The 18080-nt window shown below is 50.2% G+C and overlaps 1 protein-coding gene across 3 annotated transcripts; it reads left to right on the forward strand.

Moving 5' to 3' along the window:
• The first annotated feature begins 158 nt into the window (after positions 1-158).
• On the forward strand, positions 159-17445 carry TOR3A (torsin family 3 member A). 3 transcript variants are annotated; one of them, XM_004424995.3, is made up of 6 exons: positions 162-3357; positions 4432-4545; positions 5180-5445; positions 7195-7373; positions 15819-15943; positions 16544-17445. In XM_004424995.3, exons 1-6 carry the CDS (start codon positions 3093-3095, stop codon positions 16792-16794), a joined length of 1200 nt encoding a protein of 399 aa, XP_004425052.1. In that variant the 5' UTR covers positions 162-3092; the 3' UTR covers positions 16795-17445. The 3 variants fall into 3 exon arrangements, with proteins under 3 accessions (XP_087294589.1, XP_004425052.1, XP_087294596.1); XM_087438470.1 differs by having other exon boundaries at positions 3070-3357; positions 5321-5445; XM_087438463.1 differs by lacking the exon at positions 4432-4545 and having other exon boundaries at positions 159-3357.
• The last annotated feature ends 635 nt before the right edge of the window (positions 17446-18080 follow it).

Consider the following 18080-nt stretch of genomic DNA (forward strand, 5'->3'; position numbering starts at 1 on the left):
GTCCTAGCAGGAGAGAATGGCTTGTGAAGGACCAGTGCCTCAGGAGTGATGCAGATTACTTACAGTGGAAATAAGGAGCAGGGAAGACTCGGGGGGATTGGGGGAGAGAGGTAGGCAGGGCCTAGAGTGAAGAAGGGGAGGGTGATCCAGGCTTGACCTGTGTGGAACCCCTGACTCCAGAAATGCAGAGCTGTAGGTTTAGACAGTGCACAGCCTCCTGGGCCTGTACTCTGTTTTCAGTACGTGGGTCACCAGAAATATCGCTTCAGGGGTTTCCCGTGGTTTTCATCAGGTGTGCCCCCTCTCGAGAGGACGGTCTCAGTCCACTGTGACGCGTCTGTTGTTCTGTGGCGCAGATTTTAAACAAAGGAGCCACTGGCATATAGATGAAACATTCATTTTATGTTTTCAGAGCTTGCTTTTTGCATGCCAAGTTTATTTGGAGATAAAGACTGCATTTTTACCCAAAGATTGTTTTCAAGGCAGGTGGGGCTCTGAGTGCTGTCAGCAGGGTGGAGAAGATGTCTACTGCAAAGCTAGGTCCCATTCAGATGACCCCAGTAAAGGTGTGGTGTGCCTGTTTTCTCTTAGAAAGACTTTGTTAAAATGCAGATTTAGATTGAGTAGGTTTGGGGCCCGAGATTCTGTATTTCTGACGAGCTCCTGGGTGATGCCAAGGCCCCTGGTCCTTGGACCACACGTGAGGAGCACTGATAGGAGTTTGCTTGCTAAGGAATCATAGCTGCCTGTAGTTTTCACAACAGCCTCTAGATGTCCCCATCGTCCATGAGATCTTGCTCTTCGAGTTACAGCATCAGCCTCTGAGCCCTGAGAATGCAACGTTAGCAACTTAGTGAAATGAGAGGTTTGTCTAAAAACCGGTGTCTGGATTCATTGTTTCTATGTGGGACTGACTCTGGTGACAAAAAATGTTTACCTCTAATCTTTGAGGGGAAAAAAGTCTTCTTGAAATTAAGTTGTTTGTTCAAGAACTTCCCAGCTACCTACTTGATTTACCATGAAATGCTAAATCCATATCAATGGATTCCCTACATGGAAGTTATAAGTAGTGAGAGGATTATTTCCACAGTCTTAAAACTTGGATTTTTAAAAGAAACTAGTGTTTTTTGTTTGTTTTGTTCTTTGTGAGGAAGATCAGCCCTGAGCTAACATCCATTGCCAATCCTCCTCTTTTTTTTTTGCTGAGGAAGACTGGCCCTGAGCTAACATCCATGCCCATCTTCCCCCACTTTATGTGGGACGCCGCCACAGCATGGCCTGACAAGCGGTGCATCAGTGCGTGCCCGGGATCCGAACCCGGGCCGCTAGCAGCACAGCGCACGCACTTAACCGCTATGCCACGGGGCCGGTCCAAGAAACTAGTGTTAAACTAATAATTTTATCACCATAAATTCACCTATAAACTTCAGTAGTATAAGTAAAACCATCCAAGCCTCCTGTGTAGACCATCCAGAGCCTCCTCCAGGGCAGGGCATACACAATAATAAAAGTTAACGTGTAACTGAATTAGCTCATTAACCCTCACAGCATCCCTATGACGTGACTATTTTATTATCCCCATAATATAGGTGGGGAAACTGAGGCCTAGGGCAGTTAAGTAACACCCAAAGTCACACATAGAAAATAGTAGGGACCATTCAATTAATCACTATACTGATTACCATTCATGCTCAAACAACATTTACTGAATGAATGTTTTCAATTTCCAAATAAGCATAATGGTATGTTCCTTAACTGTCCTCTGAAGGGTTTCATGAGCTTGATTGCACATAATGCTGTACAAGTGTACTGGCCACTACTCTATGGAAGGTTCCGGGTTCAATTTTGACATCACTCAGCGGCAAAGGCATACAATATACATATATAACATTACTTTTCAATTTAACTCTTGTAGTATCCTAACAAAGGTGCTTATCTGATTTCTGTAGCTGTTTGAAAGGCAGGAGCAAATTTGGTGAGCTGTTGAGGAAGGATTAGACCTGGCAGATGATGAATCAGTGTGCCTGTGACATTTGTGAGACATGGTGCTAGGATTTACCTTACTATCTGCAGAGCCCATCCTCAAAGCCACCAAGCCTCTGACATTAGTCAAGATCTCTACACACCAGTTTGTTCCTAGGACAAGGTGGCTCTTAGGCTCGCGGCTTCAGTAACTCAGGTGATTTTGAAAAATGCATTAAGCTCTTCTGAAATCTAACAACCTTGTTGCAAACTCATGTTATAGACAAGGGAGCCCTGAGGAAAGAGGCCCTCAAGGCTTTTGCCAGTGGTGTCTGAGAAGCTGCTCATAGTCACAAGCACTTGAAAGTTGAAATATAGCCAAGAAAGTGCACACAGTACTTACCCTAACTTCTTTTTAGTGAGATATGATTACATTAACATGAGACCTTATGATTTTCCCATGACTTGCAGTTTTCAAAACCCAAATATCTCCAGACGAGCCCACCAACTTCCTCTTGCTTTTGGTGGACTCCCAGCTGTGGAAACCTGCTGGTTATTTGCTGCTGTTTCACTTCCCTCTGTAGAGGAGGCAGGTCCATTCTCCTCAGGGCCAAGTCTGGGCTCAGCTGACTTCTGCACTCGGCTGACTCCTCTGGTCAACTCCAGCTCCTGGGTGAGATGGTTGCCTGGTTTCCTCTACCAGGCTGGTAGGAAGTTGATCTGCAGACACAGGGCAGGGCAGAAATGAGTGCCTTTATTTGGTAGGCCTCGGGCCACCAGAGCTACCCGAAAGTACTAGCAGGGTGATTGATAGTGGCTGTTTCATAGCCTGACTAAACCTTCTTTCAACCACAATCACCCCAGAATAGCCTGCTGCCAGGAAGCGAGCCCTGGTGGGGTGGGCGGCGCCTGCGACGGGCCTCGGGATGCTCTCCACGGCACCAGCCTGGGTTTCGGTTCCCTGCGAGCGCTGGGCTCGCGCTGGGTCACGTGAGGCGGCCCGCCTGCGGTTCCCGTGGCAACGCCAATCCCCGGCCACTCCGGGCCTCGCAAGTGCCGGCACTCGCTCGCCCCGGGCTTGAAGGAGCAGGGCAAGGCGGGGCGGCGGGAGGTAGCGGGCCGGCCCGGCCATGCTTCGCGGCCCTCGGCGCCCGCTCTGGCTCTGCCTCTGCCTCCTGCTGCTGCTGCTCCTGCCGGGCGCGCCGGGACACCGCGGCGACGCGGGGCCGAGGAACAAGAAGGCAGGCTCCGGACGGCCCTGGCCGGCCTTCCAGGGCCTGCAAGAGCGGCTGAGGGCGGCCGGCGCCCTCTCCAGACGGTACTGGGCGCTCTTCAGCTGCCGCGTGTGGCCCGAGAACTGTGAGGAGGACGAGGAGGCGCTCGCGGGGACCTTGGGTAAGACCCAGCTCCGGAGGCGGGCCCGCGGACGCGACGCGCCGGCACCGTGGAACTGGGCGCCACTGTCGAAGTCTCGCGCCTGCCCCGGGCCACTGTAATCAGGGTCACAGGGCAGGCGCCTTAGCAGCCAGCTTTACTGTTCCCAGCCTCTGGCTCAGGCTGTGGGCAGGGGCAGACTCCGGGGGACCAGGAAGCCCCATCACTGCGCCGCCGCACCCATCCCTGGCGCAGCCCCCTTATGCATTCGAACTTGCCTGGCTGCCCTCCCCCACGTCGCCCGCCCGTTCGTCACTCCCCCAGACGCTTCACACTTCTTGCTGTCTCCCAGTCCACCCTGGCATTATTCCAAGGAGCTGCTCTTTCTCACCTTCTTGATGGCTTTAAGGAAAATCCCTGGTTGGACACCCCCTAAGTATCTCCTCCTCAGCTGCTTACGGAGGCCGAGCCTGAGCTGGGGGTCCCAGACCGATTATTCTAGGTCCTGTAATAGTACTGCAATGGTGATCCTGTAATGGTGCTATAAACATCTTTCATTTAAATCAAAGATTTCTAAATCCCAGTGAATGATTTTTGTTTTGTTTTTGCTAATGCTGGGTATATTCAAATTGACATTTGACAAAAGAATTTAGAGGCCCTTGGACTTGGCTGTGATCAGATGATTCTGGAATCCAGAGCAAGCAGGAAGCTGCTGATAATCACCAGCCTCTGATTGTCTCCCTGCTAGACTGCAAACTCCTTGCAGGCAGGGTCTGGGTTTCTTGATGCTTCTGGCACACAGTCATAAGGCATATTTGTTGAGTAAATTGAGCCTTTGCTGGAGTTGGATCTGTAGCAAGGCCATCTACTTCCTCAAAGCTGGAAGTGCCCAGTCCTGGCCATTCCCTAGCAAGTCTCAAGGAAGGCCCAGGGGAGAGCAGTGAGGAGTGGCTTTGAGAGAAGGCAAAGGAAGAGAAGAACTGCTCTGACCAATAGGTCGTGTGGAGTGGGCAACACAAGTTGCACAGGGAGGCAGTGCCCAGCTCCCCTTCAGCCCTCGGCTCTGTCCCTGTCTCACAGCTCCTCCTTTTCCAGGCTGGGGCCTTCCCCTGTTGGGCCAGCAATACCTGGATATCCTGACCACGTGGTACTGCAGTTTCCAGGACTGCTGTGACAGTGGGGACTGCAGGATCTCCAACAACTTCACAGGTTGGACTTTGTATGGCCCTAAGAGGCTAGGGATCTGTGGGGAGGGAGGCAATTCAGGGGAGATGGCTAGGGTGCAAGGGATCTTTCATCATCCTGCCCACAGCTGGCAGCACACCCTCCCTGTCTCCAGCATGGCTCCCAGGAGCCCCTGTCTCCAAACCCTGCAACCTCATGGGTGAGAGGAAGTAAGGCCTAACAGAGGACTCTGTACTCAATAGCTGCTCTCAACAGGTGTTGGCTGAATTGAATTAAAATGAATAAAATGAGGGTGTTTCCATAAAATATTTAGGGAATCCTGAAATTTCCAGGCGGGAGCAACCTCACAGGTGTGGGGTGTGAGGTGCCTCCTCCAGACAGGACTCTGCCAAACATTCTGAGGTGTCTTCAGGAACTTCAGAAAGGGCGATTCCATTCTCTCCCTAAGTTCAATCTTGATTTCTCAAACTCTTCAGAAAATAGCCTTGAATCCCTTCTGCTGCAAGGTCTGCCCAGTGGCTTCTTGTTCTGAGGTCAAACAGGATGGGTAAGTGATCTCACCTCAGAGATGTTCAGAGGTGCCCAGTCTCCCGACATTGCTGAGCCTGGTGGGGACTGTGTGTGCATCTCACTGGAGCCTCCTCTTTCCTGGCCCTAGGCTTAAAATCGGACCTGAGTGTGCGACTGCACGGCCAGCATCTGGCCGGGGAGCTGATCCTGAGAACAGTGAGGGGCTACTTAGAGCTGCCCCGGCCAGACAAGGCCCTGGTTCTGTCGTTCCACGGCTGGTCTGGCACAGGCAAGAACTTCGTGGCGCGGATGCTGGCGGAGAACCTGTACCGGGATGGACTGAGGAGCGACTGTGTGAAGGTGTTCATCGCCACGTTCCACTTTCCTCACCCCAAGTTTGTGGACCTGTACAAGGTGAGGCCAGGCAGTGCTGGGGAGCTCTGCCAGCGGGGCTGGAATGAGGCTTCAACAGCCCAAGGAGCAGGCCTCTGTGCCGGGAAGGAGGCCCTGAAACCAGCCTTTCCTTGCAAGGAGGTGGGCCCTGGAGAGGCCTGCGTGTGGGCCTGGGGGACAGGCAGCCATTGAGACACAGCCTGTCATCCACAGAGACATCCACTCCACACACGAGGCCCTGCACATGTGGAGGGAAGACTCGTTCCAAACGCCACTTGTCCAGAGCTGTCTCCTTACATACATGAGAGGCCGGACACCAAGCTTAAACAGGGAACCCATGTGTTAGTTTTCCTGTTAGAGAAGTAGTGGAAATGTCACAGGAAATGCGGAACAGAGAAAAGCAAAAACTTTATCATAATCTCCCCCATGGACTCAACCACAGCTAGTATTTTGGTGTACTTCCTTCAAGCCTTTCCCCTAGACTGTTTGTGTCACTGTAACTATATTGGACAGAAAGTTGTATATCCTGCTATTTTTTTTAAAGAGGCACATCATATCATAAGTGATTTTCCATGTCTTCCGGCAACCACTCATTATATGCCAACAAGTGGATGGACAAAAATTGTCTTTGCTGCTTTGCTATTTTGGGTTTCTTCCATTCAGACATGTAGTATTTAAAAAAAGCCAGACGATGACCAAAACCCCACTGCAGCATGACAGAAATGACTGCGTCTGTCTTTGGCTTTCAGGTCCAATATTTGGTGTGTTAACCTGGGAAGATTGTGTAAGCCTCTGAGGGAGGATTATGTAATGCTCAGACTGCCCGAGTCATCTGGCAGTTTCAGTGCAGCCTTGGCTGGGGCGGGGGGGGCGGTGCGGGCTGTCCTAAGGGCAGGTGCTGGTCAGCCAGGCCTTCCCAGAGAGAACTAGCTGGCTTTGACTGGCAGAACTGCTGTGGATCTCAGCTTCCCCACTGTGAAAACGGACATGTACACACACTCTCACACCCGCACATCCTGTCACACACACACACGTGGGTGACAGGGCTGAAGTCGGAATCCAGGGAGGCTAGAGGTAGACAGTGAGAGGGGGCTCTGCTAAAACACCCCACCCTGGGGCAGGAGTTGGCCCTGTTCTCCTGGGGAACCCTGCAAAGCAGCATCTTTTCAGTTGAGGGCCTACTATCGTGCCTGGGTCGGGGAACCTCAGTTGTGAGTTGTCTGGGTCACAGACAGGTCCCCCTCCAGGCTTCTTCCCTGAGATCTCAGCCCAGCCTGGGTGCCAGTGGGCACTGTGCTCTTGGAGTTCAAGATGGGACTGTGGCTGCCTCTGGGCACTTGAGCTTGTCTCTGCCTATCACCCTGTATTAGAACCTGACTCCTGCCCTCTGGGGAGGGTGAGTTGGCTGTTACTTCTGGGATGGGATTTCATCCTGGAGGGAAGGGAGCAGGGCTGGGGCTGGGGCCTGTTCCCAAGGGCGGGCGGGCAGGCAGGCAGGCAGGCCGGCCGGCCCTCTCCCTCTCCCCAGGCTGGCTCCACCTAGTTGGCTTTCAAACCTCAGGGTGCAGGAAAATCACCTGGGAAGCTCCTAGGGCGCATGCCCCACTAGTCCCACCCCCAGAGGTTTGGATTCGGTAGTTCTAGGGTGGAACTCAGCCACAGGTGATCCATTGCAGATGCCCTGGGGAAACCAGGTCTCCCCAGGCCCTCCTGGCTAGAGGGTGGGAAATGGGCCTCCCAACACCCCCAGCAGCTCCCTGTACCCTGCAGGAGCGGCTGACAGGCCAGATCAGGGAGACGCAGGAGCGCTGCCGCCAGACGCTGTTCATTTTCGATGAGGCCGAGAAGCTGCACCCAGAACTGCTAGAGGCCCTCGGGCCACACCTGGGACGCCAGGCCCCCGAAAACTACAAGGCCCAGTCCCTGAGAACCATCTTTCTTTTTCTCAGGTGAGGTCTGAGGAACAAGTCCAGAGGGCTAGGTGAGGGAGGAAGAGCCCTCTGTACAGGTGCCGCACGTGCCAGATTCGGGAGCTGTAACCTGGCAGTGAGCTGGCCGTGAGGGCTTCCACACTCTGGGCTGCAGACCCGTTTCCGCAGGGCAACCAACACAAACTCCGGTAGAGAAAACAGAAGTCTCGCTGCTTGGGTGGTGGCAGGGGTGGGGAGCCTTAGGTCTTCCTCCTCCTGCCCCAATTCTACCTCCAAGGCACTTCTGAAGAACTCTGATCCCCCCTCAGCACAGGCCGGCTAATGAACTCCCAAGACCAGCCCGGAGAAGAGCAGCTGTCCCTCATCCAGCCTCCCCCACAGTTCTCTCTGGATGGCGAGGCTCCCCTCAGACTCCCCAGTTAGCATGTAGCCTCCTCAGGGAGGGACCACTCACACACTGGGAGTCCCCTTAGAAGGGCATTAAGTTTTCTGTTTGTATTGAAGAACTATTGACGTATAACATTAGATTAGTTTCAGGTGTACATGATTCGATGTTTGTATATTTTGCGAAATGATCACAAGTCTAATTAACAGCCATCACTATACATAGTTATAGAATTTTTTTGTGTGTGATAACTTTTAAGATCTACTTACTCTCTTAGCAACTTTCAAATGTGCAATACAGTATTATAACTATAGTCACCATGCTGTACATTCCATCCCCAGGATTTATTTATTTTATAAATAACTGGAAGTTTGTACCTTTTGACCCCCTTGACCCATTTCACCCACCCCCTCCCTGCCCCTCGCCTCTGGCAACCACCAATGTGTTGTCCGTATCTATGAGCTTGGTTTATTTTTTTGTTTTTAGATTCCACATATAAGTGAGATCATGTGGTATTTTGTCTTTCTCTGTCTGATTTATTTCACTTAGCATAATGCCCTCAAGGTCCATCTGTGTTGTTGCAAATAGCAAGATTGCTTTCTTTTTTATGGCTGAATAATATTCTTGTGTGTGTGTGTGTGTGTATCTATATATATAGATATAGATACACACACCACATTTTTTTTATCCATTTATATATTGACAGACACTTAGGCTGTTTCCATGTCTCGGCTATTGTAAATAATGCTGCAGTGAACCTGGGGGTACAGATATCCTTTTGGATTAGTGTTTTCGTTTCCTTTGGATACATATCCACAAATGGAATTGCTGGATCATATGGTATTTCTATTTTTAATTTTTTGAGGAATCTCCATACTGTTTTGCATAGTGGCTGCACCAGTTTACATTCCCACCCAGTGCACCAGGGTTCCCCTTTCTCCACATCCTTGCCAAGTTGTTATTTCTTGTCTTTTTGATAATTGCCATTCTAACAGGTGTGAGGTGATAGCTCATTGAGGTTTTGATTGCATCTCCCTGATGATTAGTGACGTTGAGCATCTTTTCATGTGTCTGTTGGCCATCTGTGTGTCTTCTTTGGAAAAATGTTCATTCAGATCCTCTGCCCATTTTGTAATTGGATTGTTTTTTTGCCATTGAGTTGTATGAGTTCTTTATATATTTTGGATATTAACCCCTTTTCAGGTAATATGATTTGCAAATATTTTCTCCCATTTAGTAGGTTGCCTTTTCATTTTGTTGATGGTTTCCTTTGCTGTGCAGAAGCTTTTTAGCTTGATGTAGTCCCACTTGTTTATTTTTGCTTTGTTGCCTTTGCTTTTGGTGTCAAATCCAAAAAAATCATTACCAAGAGTGATGTCAAGGAGTATACCTGCCTATGTTTTCTTCTAGGAGTTTTATGGTTTCAGGTCATTTGTTTAAGTCTTTAATCCATTTTGAGTTAAATTTTGTGTATTGTGTAAGATAGTGGTCCGGTTTCATTCTTTTGCATGTGGTGGTCCAGTTTTCCCAGCACCATTTATCGAAGAGACTGTCCTTTCCCTATTGTATATTCTTAGCTCCTTTGTTGTAAATTAATTGTCCATATATGCTTGGGTTTATTCTGTTCCATTGATCTGTATGTCTGTTTTTATGACAATATCATACTGTTTTGATTACTATGCTTTGTAATATAGTTTAAAATGTAACACATACTAGGAGTCCCCTCTTAGACAGGCATTAAGTTTTCAAGTCAGCAAGTTAATTAAAAATCAAGTACAAACTACCCTTGAAAATTCCTAAAGTAGACCCAGGTGGAGGATAGTTTCCCACTAAGTCCAAATGGCCAGTTCTTTCTCCAGCCCTGGAAGGTCTTGTTACCACACAAAGGGCACGATCTGCTCACTGCAAGACAAAAGCCAATTGTCAAGAGGCAAGATGGTGGAAAAGAAAGGGCAATTTATTACAGCTTGCTAGCAAGGGGGAAGATGGCCGACTAATGTCTCAAAGAACCATCTTACACAACAAAGACTACAGGCCAGTTATATAGAGGGCTGGTCTCCGGGTTGGGGAGGCATCTGGTCCCAAGGTTGGGGCATCCATCTGGTCTTAGTTCCTGGCAGTCTTTTACTTGATCTGCATCAGAGACTGGAGCAATGCCCTATACCCTGATCTTTCAGTTGTCATTGATGATGGCTATAGCTATCAGCATAGACTCTCTGCCTAGGGGTCATCACATTCCTAAGGAACTCAAAAGAACAAAGTTATCAACTTATAGCAGCCAGGAGAGGCCACAAAGTCCAGAGTTAGTCAGAGGTCATTCCAAGTCACAACATGGTTTCCCCTCTACAATATGGCTTCCCTTATGTCAACCCTGTATTGAGCCGGTATCGGTCTGTTTCTTCTCTGATCATAGAGCAAGTCACTGGCTTGAAATTCAGGATATAATGTGTTGAATGAAAAGTTCCCACTGGCTCCCACCACAAGACTTGCAACCCCCCCATGCAGGACTCACTAACCACTGCACTACACTTCCTGTTTTGATCTACTGTGTGCCCCAAACTCTGGAAATGGATTTGCAAAAAGCGAACTTAGAAATCAACTTGTTCAACCCTGTTTTTTTATGGAGGCCCCAACTGGGAATGTCGTGCCAAGGTCTGTTTAAAAGTCAAGTTTAGGGGGCTGGCCCCGTGGTGTAGTGGTTAAGTTCAGCATGCTCTGCTTTGGTGGCCTGGGTTCACGGGTTTGGATCCCGGGTGCAGACCTATACCACTAGTCAGCCATGCTGTGGCGGCAACCCACATACACGATAGAGAAAGATTGGCACAAATGTTAGCTCAGGGCAAATCTTCCTCAGCCAAAAAAAAAAAAAAAAAAGTCAAGTTTGGGTCCCTGTTGGCCCAACTTGAATGCTTCACAAGCAGCTTCTTGCACTTAGAGTGGAAGCCGAACCAGCTGCTGCTTCCCCAACCCTCCTTCTCCCCTCCCCGTCACAGGCCGGTCCATGCTTGCTGGGAGATTTTCCCCAGCTTTAGGCTGCACCCTGTGACGGTGCAGAAATGGCGTGTCTGGTTTTTCATCCAGGCTTGGAGAGTGAGAAGGACCCACAGACAAGATGGAACCAGTTTAAACTGTTGCCGGGTTGCGATTTTGGTGCGTTGATGGCAAGTCGTTCTTGGTCTATAAGTAAAGCTTATGGGACACTACAGTGCATTGTGAAGGAGGGCAGGGGGCCATCCCAAGGTGATTTTAAGAGAAAAGCAAAGAGTTTCTGATATGATTTGAGTGATGCGAATGAGGAGGCGAGGATGGTAAATTCTTCAGATTAACTCTCCCCCGCAGGCTCTATATTATTACCACCTCCTGAGGCAGCCCAGAGGTGCAGCTCTCTCCTTGTTGCAGTGAATCAGGTGGAGGCTCCAAAATGCAGAGGAGGCCGAATAAGGAATCACCTTGTTTCAGTAAGGCTTCTCCACCTAAGCCCTGCCGGGTGTGGGCAGGGGTGGAGTCCAGAGGACCCCCTGAACCACTCCTGTGGGCACGAGTCCTTCCCACCAAGTGGAAGGAAGCGAACTCAGGACTCCCTTTTGCTCTCGCAGGAATCCTTTGACTTGGTGCATAGCTTTTTCCCCTCTCTCTGCCCGGTTTCTTCCACACACTCTGGCCAGGCCCATGCCTGCTTCTGTCTCACTCGCACAGTTGCAGCCGACCTTTCCCTGACTTGGATCAGCGGCCTCCGAGGCGCTGACTTTCCCACCTGGTTCTCAGCTTGGAAAGCCCTCACCCTTGCCGCTGCCAGGATTTCCTAATGCGACCCAGGTGACCCCACTGTCTCCAGGCAAACGTTTGCCTTGACAGTATTTTGGTCATTGACCTGCAGCAGTGCCTTGTTCCCTCCAGCCGTGCCCTTTCCCCCAGTGACCTGGCCTTTGTGCACTGTCTAGGGCCACGTGGTCACTGGTGAATGGACAGATGGATAGACAGCTGGGGTGGAGGCAGGTCCTGGGGAGAGAGCCACCAGGGGAGAAGCTACCCTGTGGGCCTACGCTAGCTGGCAAATGTAGAGGCTGTGTGGGTTCAAGGAGGCTTTGACCCTCCAGAGAGGACGCACACTCAGGACAGGGACAGGAGGATGTGGCCTCTGGTTCCAGTGGCTCTGGTGTGGGTACAGCCTGGGAGGGCCAGTGGTCCCCACCAGGCCTGGGTGCCATGAGCCTGCAGGCCAGCCAGGGCATCCAGAAACAGCACCTCAACCCCAGAGGTTTTCAGGTTAAAAACCAAAATTCAGCCAAGTAAATTTGAAGATCTAACTGGCTTTATTAAGCGATTCATGCATCAGGCAAGATCCCATCTAGGAACTAGAAGGGCATTTGAGCGGTTGTACAAAATGGAAGGTTTTTTAGGAAGGAGGGCGGGGCAAGGGAGCTATTAGCAAAGAAAAAGAATTGCTTCAGGCCCAGTCATCTTATTTTGGGGGAAGGAAAGGGCAGGGGTTTTATCCTGCAGACGACCTCACTAGAGCAACCCAGGAGATGTCAGAGTGACTGTTGAAAGGTCACATTCCTGTGAGGGGCTGGAACTGTTAATTATAAAGTCTTTAAATTTTCAAGTCTTTAAATTATAAAGTCTATAAATTTGCTGTCACAGGGGCCATTTTTGGGCCTTTTATTTTTTTAAACGAGGTATTCTAGTGATGGAGGGGAGACTGTATTTGAGTCTCTGGACTTGATTTCTACAATGACCTCCCGTGTGTGGTGAGGACTCTCGTGTTTGAGAGAAAAGCACAGCTGAGTCAAACCGCTGGTGTGAGCAAGTCACTCTAGTGTAAGGCCAGCAGCTTAATGCTGAAAAAAATCCTAAACCTGCTGTGTGAAGTAAGGTGCTAGTGGCTTTACTGGCCTGCCCTGTGGTGGCATCTGATGGCAGAAGAGAGGAGGGCACAGCTGAAGCAGGGAGTGTAGTGTGTGGGGGCCGGAGCACCCCAGCATCAGAGCCGATGCTTCATCTGGGCTGGAGGAATTCGGGGCCCACTCTCCGGGTACCAGAAAACTAACATTGACTACTGTCGCCCATTTCTACTAAGTGTAGAAGGCTCCAGGAATGAGGTCACAGGGCAGGACAGGAACATGGAACTCTGCAGATCAGAGATGTGTCCTCTTCTCATTGAAGCTGTCAAGTGAAGAGGGTAATGATTAATGCCTGTTCTCTTTCGGCTGTTGTCAGGAAAAGAACAGAAAAAGGACTTGGAAAAATTAAAAGAACCTTACAAATGTAAATTGTTCAAGAAATCAAAGGCCTTGTACCCCAGGGCATAGACAATGCTTGTAGAAATGTATAAGTGTTAACTGACCCTTGGATCTAAGGTGACCTAAGGAGGGCATCTTAAGTTGTCTGCTCCAATTCTCTCATTTTACAAATGAGGAAAGTAAAGCTCAGGGAGATTAATGATTGGGTCAAGTTTATATCTTCTTTAGAAGGACTTGGCAATTAGGGGTGGGCTTTGTTTTTGGAGTTCTGGAGAGGCCTTTCAGTCCCCTTCTTCTGGGGACTAAGGGCCAGTGGGATTACATTGTCCTGCCCCAGAGCCAGGGGAAAGGACTAGTCTCTAGAGGTGCCTTTTGTCCCTTGGTCCCTTCAGACCTCCCAGTCAGCAGGTGACCTGGGAGAACGTAGAAGAGAACTGAAGTGCTCCAGGAAGGCAACATCTGTCCAGAGGTGTGATGTTGGGGCCAGAAGGGCAGTCCTTGAGGAACTGAGGACTAGGTGAGGGTAGTGAATAGAGAAGGGGCCCAGGTTATGTCTTAGTGGGTGAGATAAAGCCCGTAACATGGAGGAAGAAGACAGACATTGGCTGTGGAACAAAACAAGAGGAGAAATTCAGAAGGGAGGGGGAGATAGTATAGACAAACGTGCAGAAATGTCCATTTAGTTAATAAACATTGAGCACCTGATGTGCACTAGGCACTGGGGTTACATACACAAATGGGCTAAGCTCTGCTCTCAAGACATTAGTGCACAGTGGCTTCCAGGTAGAAATGGGGAAGGCAGTGGAGTCCACGCTCCTAGGGCTAGGTGCGTGAATCCCTCTTGTCACCCGTCGCCTGGATGCCTGCCCTCCAGCCCAAGCACATGGAAAACCAGCCTCTGCCTCCAGCAGGGATGCAGGATGGGGCAGGCCCTGGCAGTGGGCAGGTCTTGCTGCAGCTGATGCAGCTGTGCCCAGATGACCTGCCTGGTGGGTGTTCCTGCAGCAGGGGGCAGCGGCTTCCCTACATGCAGGTGTCAGGGGACATCTAGCAGAGCCAGTGAACGTGAGTGAGGGGTGGGGGCTACCCTTGTCCCTGTCAGGCTCCCCAGCTGGGGGCTCATGGCCCCTCGTAAGTTCTGGCTGTGATGGGCACACTGGCCCCTACAGAGAGGAAGCATTAGCTCAGGTGGCAGCCCCAGCTTACCTGCTGGGCAGGGAAGGACGCCACCCCAGCCTCTCCTTAGGCAGGCATGGCAAGAACCACACTCAGCTCCTCCCTGTGTCCCAGAGCCTCGCGTGGAGCCTGGCACACAGGATGCGCTCAGATGTGAAATGAGCAGACCAATGAGTTAGTGTACTTGAGAGTCAGAGAGCCAGCGAGTCAGGGCTTCTTGAGGAGAGAAAGGAGGGTTGAAGGGATGAATGAATCCCCACTCCTTCACTTGCTGCCTGCCTCTCCCCTTCCTTCACTTCCTATCCCCCCTCCCTCTGCTGGGCCTGAGGAAGAAGCAGGGGCAGAGCCTGGTTTGTTTCAGGAGCTGGCTGCAGCCCAGCAAGGGGAGATAAGTGCATGAGGTGGGAGACGCCCCGGGCGGGCGGGGCGGGAGGGGCAAGGAGGAAGTGCCGCCCTCCAGGTCTCCACTTCCTCCTTCCCAGCTGCCCTCTGGGTGACTCTCAGATTTCCTCTCTTGTTACCCTTTTCTCCCTCATCTCTAACCCAGTCCTCTTTCCTGTGCTTCAGACCCATAATTCCAGTTGCTTAATGATATCACAACCCCTAGAGAGAGCACAGGCAAGTGCAAAACACTCAAACGTGTGTACATCCAAGCTTCCATCTCTACCCGTCTCCTAAATTCCACTTCTGTGAGGCGGGGGGGCGGCAGGCAGCTCAAGGTAAACACTCGTTTTCTTTGATGACCTCCTTTCTCTCTTCTCACATTCTTCAGTTACACGGTCTGGTCAGTTGTGCCTCCTAATTTTTTTTTTTTTTTGTGAGGAAGATCAGCCCTGAGCTAACATCCATGCTAATCCTCCTCTTTTTGCTGAGGAATACTGGCTCTGAGCTAACATCTATTGCCAATCCTTCTCCATTTTTTTTCCCTTTTTCTCCCCAAAGCCCCAGTAGATAGTTGTATGTCATAGTTGCACATCCTTCTAGTTGCTGTATGTGGGACGCGGCCTCAGCATGGCTGGAGAAGCAGTGCGTTGGTGGCGCCTGGGATCCGAACACGGGCCACCAGCAGCAGAGCATGCGCACTTAACTGCTAAACCACGGGACCAGCCCTCTAAACTAATAGTTAAATCTTTCTCCTCTCCATCGCCATCATCACCTCTAAACATGGACTGTTGCAAAAAGCTCCCTGATGAGCTTTCTGCAACCATCCCCTGCCTCTTCAATCCAACCTCTCTGGCCCTACAATGATCTTCTTAGGAAGTAAAGCTGACCAGAACACCCTACCAACCACCCTACACTCCCAAGTTCAAAACACTTCAACAGTTTTCCATGGCCCAGAAGCTAAAACCCACGTGCGTGGCAGACTAAGGCCTCAGCTAGCCTCAGCCTACCTTTCATGCCTCTGCTCCTCCAGGGAACTTGCAGCCCCTGAACCCCACAGGCCCTCTGATCATCCCTGGACACATGCCCTTCCCTGCCTCACGTCTGACCATCACTACTCAGTCTGCATTTGCTCAGAAGCCTCGTCCTCCCTCTGAAGTCTTCTCCCTGGGCCTCAGTTCTTCCCATCACCAGTGCACTGGCTTTAGGGGTCAAGTTATCCACTTGGAAGCTAAATATAAAAATAACCATCTGTTAACAAGCTCTTGTCTCTTTCAGTAACCTTGGGAGCAATATCATCAATGAGGAGGTCCTGAATCTGCTTAAAGCTGGATGGTTGAGAGAAGAAATTACGCTGGAACACTTGGAGCCCCGCCTCCAGGCCCAGATTGTCAAGTCCACAGGTAACTGACTCCCAGCCGCGCAGAAGATAGGCCTCTGGTGAGAGCCGCAGTTGGGGGTAATGTGTCTGTGTTGGAAGGTGTGCTTCTGAGGTGGACAGGGTATTCACGACCACAGAGGACACACCATATAATCATCTCATTGTCAACTTCATGTAGACACAAGACAAGTGCCAAGAAAGCTGAATTCTGAAAATGCTTTGGAGGAGAGTAGTTTGCCCCTGTCCTGGAAGTACAGGCTGCGGTTTGTGAAGCCCGCAGAGCCTGAGGAAGAGTCTCCTTGCGAGAACCTCAGAGGTTCAGGCTCCAGTCATAGGTGGGGTTGCTCCCCCTTCTGCTTTCTGCCTTCAGACAAGACCGTAAACCTGGCAGTCAGAGCCCCCTTTCTCCCACCTCACCTGCTGCACACGTCCATAGTTAAGCAGGGCTCTTTCCCTAAAAGGAGAGACAGCTGCACAGTTCTTGACACAAACTTCAGACAGCCCTCCTGGAGTTGGCGTATGAGATCAAACCCTAGCCAGGTGATAGGGTAGGGGACATCTTCAAACTCCATTTGGGTTCAGCCCCAGGTCAGACTCCATGTAACTTTGGTCCTGATTTCAGACAGTGCCTTTGGCCACAGCTGTCTTGTGAAGGAAAACCTGATTGACTTCTTCGTCCCCTTCCTGCCACTGGAGTACCGTCATGTGAGGCTGTGTGCACGTGATGCCTTCCTGAGCCAGGAGCTCCTATATACAGAAGAGGCACTGGATGAAATTGCCAAGATGATGGTGTATGTCCCTAAGGAGGAACAGCTCTTCTCTTCTCAGGGATGCAAATCTATTTCCCAGAGAATTAATTATTTCCTGCCTTGAGAGCTTGAAGAAAACTTCTGGAGGCTGCCTTCCTTCCACTAACAGGACCCTGGGGCCTGTCAGCACACTGTCCGGGACTGTAAGGGTGGGAGGGGCAGGCTGGCATCCAGCAGTCACTAACACACAAGTGGTGTGTGAAAGGAAGGCCTTAAATCAGCAGCAGAGCCAATTCTTAAAATCACTTGGTGCCTTAAAGAGCCACATTCCAAAATGTGGGCTAGGTGGTTGGAGAAAGCCACATGGGCGATAAACAAATCCCAAGGGCTTATTAGCGTCTCAGCTCTTGCCTGCAGATGCCTGGACTTGGGTGTTAGGCCTGAAGTTGCAGGATCCTCAGTGACAAGGAAGGGAAAAATGAAGTTCTGTTTACCAGTGGCAGGGGGTACACCTCGGGTTTGAAGCGGGGGCGGGTGAGCTTTCAAGTTGTTATTCCCGGAGGGAAGCTGAGCAGCTTCTGTGAGCAGATCGGCCAAGAGCCTCAGGCTGAAGGAAAAAGTACACAAAGGAAGAATTTTTCAAAAAAAAAAAATCATGTCAGGGTAGGCTAAGACATGATTTAAATCTACTCTGCAGATTAAAAAAAAATTTTAAGTTAGGAGCCTTGACATGACTGTGTCATATGTAAAGATTAAAATCTGTATTTTTCTAAAACTCGCAGCCTACTTTCTTACTGAGAGCTAGTAATCGTGCTCACGCAGCAAAATTCCAGATGTCAGGTAATATTGATGGGGATCGGTGGAGACTGGGGCAGACGCTGGCACTCAGAGCTGACAGGGTGACTGCCCGGCCTGCCAATTTGCTTCATTTTGCTTTGGGCTCACATCAGCTGAGCTGGGTTATTTCAACCTCTCACTGAAGAGCTTCCACAGCATATTGCTCCTGTATATGGAACCGTCACTCCCGCACTTCCAGCTTTAAAAAGAAAAACGTTTGTTTTTGAGGATTGAATGGCTACGTGTACACTGTGCCTCTAGACACAGAGGAAGTGTGCAGAATGTGTTCCCCTTTTCTGGGTTCTTCCCTTCTACCACACTTCTGGAATTACACACAGGTCTTTTCTCTTATACCTGTCGTCACCTCAAGAGGAAGTGTGCAGAATGTTTTTTTCCCTTTTCTGGGTTCTTCCCTTTTACCACACTTCTGGAATTACAGGTTTTTTTCTCTTATACCTGTCGTCACCTCAAGTGTCCCCTTATTTAAAGCCCTCCCCAGCCCTCTCACTGTTAGCCGTGGTGAAACAGACACATCCACCTCCCCTCCATGTAACACTTGCTTGCACTCATTTA

The sequence above is a fragment of the Ceratotherium simum genome, chromosome 2, assembly GCF_057802395.1.
Source record: "Ceratotherium simum simum isolate JZ-2026a chromosome 2, ASM5780239v1, whole genome shotgun sequence".
NCBI classification, from domain to species: domain Eukaryota; kingdom Metazoa; phylum Chordata; class Mammalia; order Perissodactyla; family Rhinocerotidae; genus Ceratotherium; species Ceratotherium simum.